Source organism: Scomber japonicus, chromosome 14, assembly GCF_027409825.1.
Source record: "Scomber japonicus isolate fScoJap1 chromosome 14, fScoJap1.pri, whole genome shotgun sequence".
In the NCBI taxonomy this organism is placed as follows: Eukaryota; Metazoa; Chordata; class Actinopteri; order Scombriformes; family Scombridae; genus Scomber; species Scomber japonicus.
Genome location: NC_070591.1, coordinates 1,764,448 through 1,772,308, shown reverse-complemented (window position 1 = coordinate 1,772,308; position 7,861 = coordinate 1,764,448). Strand labels below are relative to the sequence as shown.

General features: G+C 41.5%; 1 protein-coding gene across 1 annotated transcript; it reads left to right on the top strand.

The window, feature by feature from the left end:
* The first annotated feature begins 1,270 nt into the window (after positions 1–1,270).
* Positions 1,271–4,891, top strand: prorsd1 (prolyl-tRNA synthetase domain containing 1). The gene is made up of 4 exons (XM_053333533.1): positions 1,271–1,472; positions 3,250–3,375; positions 3,623–3,712; positions 4,670–4,891. The coding sequence occupies exons 1-4, from the start codon at positions 1,392–1,394 to the stop codon at positions 4,889–4,891; spliced, it is 519 nt and encodes a 172-aa protein (XP_053189508.1). The 5' UTR covers positions 1,271–1,391.
* The last annotated feature ends 2,970 nt before the right edge of the window (positions 4,892–7,861 follow it).

The window sequence follows — 7,861 nt, the reverse complement described above, 5'->3', positions numbered from 1 at the left end:
ACAGACTGACTGACACGCTGTAAATTGGAGCAGGATGACACCCAGAAGAGATCAGAGAGGTTTGTCTCTCTTTATTATACAAAGATGCTGGATCTTTGTTCTTTATTATAATGTAAAAAATGACAAAGTTGGTGGATGTTCAGGCTTCAGATCTGAGCTCATACTGTGTGCCACTGCCACATGCTTCTGATCAACACACTGAATCAGCACCAGTTTAAGAAATAATGTGCCTTGTTTGTCCATTGCCAAGTTTATGTCATCTTCGACCACAACTTTGCCCAAACTTGAAAAACTGCTTTGTTGACTTTAAAAGGGATGTAAGGGACAACTCAACTCCATTCCATAGTTTTATTTTTTATTTTCCTTGAAGGTGGGTTTGGTTTTGTCGGTGAACAGGTCAGAACAGATAATGGATGGATCAGGGTAGGGTGCAGTAGGTTGATAATCTACGATAACAGAAAATGTGAATTAGTTTCAAATCAATCAATAAACATTTTCTTCAAAAGATTTCTAAATAAATGTAAATGTACAAATGTAAGTAATAATTCAAATTAACTTAAGTCTCATTTGTTACATTAACTGAAAGTATTACAGTACATTTTTCAATCATTTAACTACTCCATAAATAATATATATAGGCAATAAAGTAAATCACTTAAATCATGATACAACCAATTCAACTTAATTTACTTTGCCTACAAATTTCAACAAATTTCACGAAATATCCACAATTAAGATCTGATTTCCCCTACCAGTTGCGTCCTTCGGTCAACCAACAGTTGCGGTCGTGTGTGAGGTGAGAGGGCCTGACTGAAAGTGCAGACAAACATTTCAAACCTCCTGGGTGTGCAGGTGAATGTGGTCCACTTCCTGTTCCTGTTCCTGATTATTTTGGTATTTTGGCTCTGGGGTCGCCCTCTGCAGGTTTGGAGGGATAGGGTTCTTTTTTCCTTTTTCTTTTCCTTCTCAGTTGACACAACATCCATTAATGACCTGTTTACTGATGATGTATGAAATGTGGGATTGATGACTATTTAAATAGATTTTTAGGCTCCACAGCGAGTGTCACCATGGATTCAGATTGGCCTATAGATCAATCAATGAAGAACACTCAAAACATTAATAGACAGAGTATAATCTTATATGTGTGCGACTTTAATAATAAAGTAAACCGGTTGTGTTAATGTTATTTATTCTGCAGGCATGAAATGAGTCCACTAGATGGCGCTGATGCAGCAAGTAAAGAAAACTCCAAATGAAGAAGAAGAAGTCTCCTCTTCCTCTGCTTGCAGCTGTTTCTGTCACTGACTCTCTCTCTCTCAGTCAGTCAATGCTTCCACTTTAGTTATTGTGTGTTTTTAGGTTTTTATTGAAGCTCTCAGGTATTAAAGATGTCCGGGGAGCTGCGGGCACAGCTGGAGGAGTTTCTGCAGACTTTAAACATCCAGACGAGCTGCGTGGAGCATCCGCCGGTAAAACCTGAACCTGCACAAACACCAACGAGCTGAAAGAGTCCAGATATTACTGTCAGGGAATAAAACATCAACTGTGATTCTCCTAAAAGCAAAATACCACTGTTTGCATGAGTGCGTGTAGCTGGAGAGAAGAACAGCATTGAACTACAGTTAAATATCCGCTATTTCTGTGTTTCTTTGCTTTCTGTCGGTTGTAAAAACATCTGGAAACATGTTTGCAGACACTGATTCAATCTTCCGGGTTTATGCTTCAATTCGGCGTTTTTCTTTACACACAGAAGCTTTTCTGTAAGTGTAGTTTCAGCTTTGAGAAGCAGTGTCTTCGCTAAAAATCACCCACGTGGACGCGTTAAAAAGCTCAAATGTAAAGGAAATAACAGCTAAATATCAAGTTACATTAAAGCCGAATTTACCATCACATCCTCTGGAGCTGAAACAGCGTGAAGAGTTTTTATCTTAGTCTTTAATTTCTGAGCGAAACACAAGACAAACTTAAAAATGTAGAGTTTTTAAAGGGAATCTGGCTCCAGAGTCTCTGCAGAGCTTAAAACGCCACGTATGAACAAACACGTCTGATTCTGAGTGAAATATAAACTTTATTTATTCATTTTAAACTGTTTCAACTTTCTAAAGTGTTTAAACATTTATTTTAAACTGTTGGGTTTCAGAAAGTAAACGCAGAGAGAGAAAAAGAGACATTTAGTTCAGTTTAATAACCAGTCTGAGCAGTTTGTCCTGCAGTAACCTGCTGCGTCCTGCAGGTGTCGCCAGAGGGTCAATTATATACCTGAACCTGATACAGGGGTGGACAGAATAACAGAAACACCTCTGTCAGTCCCACAGTAAATATACTGACTAAAATATAAAAAATGAATAAGAATAGACTAGAAATAAAATAATTCATTAAAAATTGGTCTAAATTTTGCAATATTAATAAGAATATATAATATTTTACAGTATTTCTCTCATTTATGTTTTTATATATGTATTATTTTGGCATCTTCTGCTGTATTGGTACTTTTACTGAAGTAGAAGTAAAGGATGTGAGTACTACTACCCACCTCCCCTCCTGTAGGGGTGGACAGAATAACAGAAACACCTCTCTGTCAGTCCCACAGTAAAATGGACTCACGGAAATATTAATCAATCAATCTTTATTTGTATAGCGCCAAATCACAACAAAGTTATCTCAAGGCTCTTTCCACATAGAGCAGGTCTAAACCGAACTCTTCAGGTTTTAACTTTAAAGAGACCCAACATTCCCACATGAGACACAGTGGAGAGAAAAAACTCCCTTTTAACAGGAAGAACCCTCAGAACCAGACTCAGAGTGGGAGAACATCTGCCTTGACCGGCTGGAGTAGAGAGGAGAGAGAGGAAGGATAGAGGAGAGAGAGGAGAGAAAGGACAGGAGAGAGAGGAAGGATAGAGGAGAGAAGCACAATGAAAATCAACAATGAAGCTAGAAGGTCCAGGACTGGAATCTGTCATCCGGACGTCTACAGGCCCAGATTACCTGTGAGACCAGAAAGCACAGACAACTCCGGGGAGAAGTTTAGCTTATTGATGCATTAATAGAACATGAATGTTAATGGATGGATGGATGGATAGAGAGAGAGGGAGGAGGAGAGAGGAGCAATTAAAGCTAATTAAAAATAATGAAAAAATAGAACCGACGAGGAATGAAATTATTCCTTAAAAATAAATAGAAAAAATCAAATAATGTGCCATAAATTAATATAAATGTATTTTCCACATGTTTTTATATTTGCAGGTGTTCACGGTGGAGGAGATGATGCCTCACCTGCAGGACGTGAGCGGAGCCGTCACTAAGAATCTGTTCCTGAAAGACAAGAAGAAGAAAGGACTGTGGTTAGTGTCTGCTCGCCACGACCGACAGGTGGGCTTCATCTTTCACCTACACACGCACACACGCACACACACACACACACACACACACTCCTACACACTCCTACACACACACCTACACACTCCTACACACACACACACACACACCTACACACACATACACACTCCTACACACACATACACACACCTACACACACACACCTACATACACGCACACAGCTACACTCCTACACAGACACACACACACACACCTACACATCCTCTCTGCTCCTCTGCAGGTGAATCTCAACGACCTCGCCAAGAAGCTCGGCGTCGGCAGCGGGAATCTGCGCTTCGCTGACGAGGCGGCCATGTTGGAAAAACTCAAGGTGGGAAAATTACCTCAAACTGTACTACAGTAAAGTACAAGTACCTCAAACTGTACTACAGTAAAGTACTAGGACCTCTAACTGTACTACAGTAAAGTACAAGTACCTCTAACTGTACTGCAGTAAAGTACAAGTACCTCTAACTGTACTGCAGTAAAGTACAAGTACCTCAAACGGTACTACAGTAAAGTACAAGTACCTCTAACAGTACTACAGTAAAGTACTAGTACCTCAAACTGTACTACAGTAAAGTACTAGTAGCTCAAACTGTACTACAGTAAAGTACTAGTACCTCTAACTGTACTACAGTAAAGTACTAGTACCTCTAACAGTACTACAGTAAAGTACTAGTACCTCAAACTGTACTACAGTAAAGTACTAGTAGCTCAAACTGTACTACAGTAAAGTACTAGTACCTCTAACTGTACTACAGTAAAGTGCAAGTACCTCTAACTGTACTACAGTAAAGTACTAGTACCTCTAACTGTACTACAGTAAAGTGCAAGTACCTCTAACTGTACTGTAGGAGGGAAGGAAGGTAGGAAGGAAGGAAGGAAGGAAGGTGTTTTATTGACTATTTCCTGTTTTTAAGCAAGTTGAATTATTTGGTACAAAGTTTTTATGGTTACACCACTTAGACATTTTTGCCATAATCCTCTAATATATTCTCCTTCCTTCCTTCCTTCCTTCCTTCCTTCTGTCCTTCCTTCCTTCTTCCTTCCTTCCTTCTTTTCTTCCTTCCTTCCAAAGTTTTTATGGTTACACCACTTAGACATTTTTGCCATAATCCTCTAATATATCCTCTCTAAATGGATTAAAAGCATCATTTAATTATTCTGTGAGTTCATTGGTTGCTGTGATGTTGTAAAGGATCAGATGTGATGTCCTTTCCTTCTTTCTTCCTTCCTCCCTTCCTTCCTTCCTCCCTTCCTTCCTTCCTTCCTTCCTTCCTCTCAGGTGGGTCAGGGTTGTGCCACGGCTCTGGCTCTGCTCTTTGATAAGGACCACAGCGTGAGGTTCGTGTTGGACCGGGACCTGGTGGAAGGAAACCACGAGAGAGTCTACTTCCACCCGATGACCAACGCCGCCACCATGGGGCTCCGACCCGCCGACCTGCTGCGCTTCCTGACGGAGACGGGACACGAACCGGTCCTGGAGAACTTCGAGACGAGTGTCTGATCACTAACGGACCGAACAGACCACATTTAATCCAGTTCTTGTTTTAATTGTCTTGTTGTTGCCAAATATACGTTAAACAATCATTATCTGAGTATTTTTACAATTTTTACTCTCTCTCTCTCTCTCTCTCTCTCTCTCTCTCTCTCTCTCTCTCTTCTCTCTCTCTCTCTCTCTCTCTCTCTCTCTCTCTCTCTCTCTCTCTCTCTCTGTCGCTGTCTCTCTCTCTCTCTGTCTCTCTGTCTGTGTCTCTCTGTCTCTCTCTCTCTCTCCCTCTCTCTCTCTCCCTCCCTCCCTCTCTCTCTGTGTGTCTCTCTCTCTCTCTCTCTCTCTCTCTCTCTCTCTCTCTCTCTCTCTCTCTCTCTCTCTCTCTCTCACACACACACCTTCCTGTAAACCAGTTTAACCCTCAAAAACTAAATCTATTGAACCCATTTAACTTTTTAGGTCAATCTTCAGCACTTGTCTGAGTCGTGTAATACCCAGACGGGCCACTAGATGGTGCTGTGGTTGCTATAGTTACAGGCCATGTTGATCCTGCTGGAGACGCTGTTGAAGTTTTATTTTTTGCACTTCTATTAAAAGGTTTTTAGAGAGAGAGAGTTATGAAAGTAGACATTTAATGAACACAATATTTTACAGTTTAACAAACTTTATTGTATAAAATAACATCTGAGAATTGAATAATTATAGTTTACTATTAAAATGACAAGAAATAAAAAATAAAAAAAAGAAGTATGTATAAAATGCTGCTTATATAAGTTAGTTTAAATATTAAACAGTACCAATACTGATATGAGTGAAAGGTGAGGTCACTTCCTCTCCACAGACTTATGGAGCTTTTCCACTACACAGTTTCAGCTCGACTCCACTAGGGATAGTACCTGATACCTGGTGCTGTTTTAGTACCTGCTCTGCTGAGGTTCAAAGCGAGCCGAGCCGATACTAAATGTGATGTCATCAGACTGCCGGCCTCTGATTGGTCAGAAGAGTTGTCGCTGGAAGAGTCATGAGCCGTCCCACACAAGAATCAAAGCCGCCATTTTTAAATACCGGCGGCAAAGGAGTTACAGAGATTCGGTTTCTCTTCTCTCTTTGTGTGAGACAGAAAGACACATACAGCAGGAAGGAAGGAAGAAAAGGAAAGGAAGGAAGGAAAGGAAGAAAGGAAGGAAGGAAGTGTGTGAGACAGAAAGACACATACAGCAGGAAGGAAGGAAGAAAAGGAAAGGAAGGAAGGAAAGGAAGAAAGGAAGGAAGGAAGTGTGTGAGACAGAAAGACACATACAGCAGCAGGAAGGTAGGAAGGAAGGAAGGAAGTACACCATCACCTCTACGTCCTCCATTGTTTATATGTTTGTGTCGCGTAGAAAACGAAGTCACGGCAGTTTCACGGAGCCGTTGCTATGACGACCCCGCCCACGTTGAGCAGGTACTTCTTTGTAATGGAAAAGGCTCCTGGTGTCGAGTCGAGTCGTGCTGGAGCTGTGTAGTGGAAAAGCTCCATTAACCTTCCTGTCGTCCTCCCGGGTCAAATTGACCCGTCTGTTTTGACTGTTCCTTCTTTCCTTGCTTCCTTCCTTCCATCTGTCCTTCCTCTCTCCTTCTCTCTTTCTTTCCTCCTTCTCTCTTTCCTCCCTTCCTTCCTTCTTTCCTTCCTCCATCCCCCTTTCTTCCTTCCTTCTGTCCTTCCTCCCCTACCTTCCTTCCTTCCTTACTTCTTTCCTTTGTCCTTCCTTCTTTCCTCCCTTCCTTACTTCTTTCCTTCATCCTTCCTTCCTTCCTTCCTTCCTCCATCCCCCTTTCTTCCTTCTGTCGTTTCTTTCTCTCCTTCCTTCCTTCCTCCCTGCCTTCTTTCCTTTACTCCCTTCCTTCCCTCCTTCCTCCCTCCTTTCCTTCCTTCTTCCTCCCTTCCTTCCTTGACTCGAACCCAACAGGAGGGTTAATGATAAAAAACATTTATTAAGAGTGTTTCATGCTTCCTGCTCTTCATACTGACTGTTCCACATCTTTGAGTCCTCAGTATCAGCAGAGAGGGAAACCTGCGTAACTGTCCTTTAACAGAAGTGCTGCACTAAGCTGCTCATGTCCCTTTTTAAATAAAGTTATTAAAACATGAAAGCATGAACAGGAAGTTCCCAAGAGCTGCTTCCACACTGTCAGAGAGAGTGTGTGTGTGTGTGTGTCTCTGTCTCTCTCTCTCTCTCTCTCTCTGTCTCTCTTTCTCTCTCTCTCTCTCTGTCTCTCTCTCTGTCTCTCTCTCTCTCTCTTTCTCTCTCTCTGTCTCTCTCTCTCTCTCCTTCTCTCTCTCTCTCTCTCTGTCTCTCTGTCTCTCTCTCTCTCTCTCTCTCTTTCTCTCTCTCTGTCTCTCTCTCTCTCTCCCTCTGTCTCTCTCTCCGTCTGGTTTCCATCAGTTGTGGTCCTGAGCTGCAGCTCTATCGCCGTGGTGACAGAGTGCAGTCTGGTTGCCATGGGAGACGGCCAGAAATAAGCTGTCATTAGACGTGTGTGTGTGTGTGTGTGTGTGTGTGTGTTTGCCTCTCACCCACAGATAATAACTGACACAGAGCTGCTATTATACTGACAGAGTGTGACATGAAGTATCAGCAGTAGTACTACAGCGTGGTACTACTAGTACTACAGAGTATTACTATAAGAGATGTAGTATCAGTAGTAGTACTACAGAGTGGTACTACTAGTACTACAGAGTATTACTATAAGAGATGTAGTATCAGTAGTAGTACTACAGAGTGGTACTACTAGTACTACAGAGTATTACTATAAGAGATGTAGTACTGATACTACATCTCTTATAGTAATATATAATAAGAGACATATAGATATAAAGAGTAATACTAATAAGAGATGTTTGCAGTAGTAGTACTGTAGTCAGTCAGTATTTGGATGAAGTACTCTGTGTACTTTGTGTACTGTGTGTATTTTGTGTCCTGTGTGTACTTTGCGTAAGGTCTT

Bases quoted from the DNA above. Each gene is read 5' to 3' on its own strand.
- prorsd1 (XM_053333533.1), top strand. From the start codon at position 1,392: ATGTCCGGGGAGCTGCGGGCACAGCTGGAGGAGTTTCTGCAGACTTTA. The intron at 3,376-3,622 runs GTGGGCTTCATC...GCTCCTCTGCAG, and splicing joins CTGCTCGCCACGACCGACAG to GTGAATCTCAACGACCTCGC. The intron at 3,713-4,669 runs GTGGGAAAATTA...CCTTCCTCTCAG, and splicing joins CCATGTTGGAAAAACTCAAG to GTGGGTCAGGGTTGTGCCAC.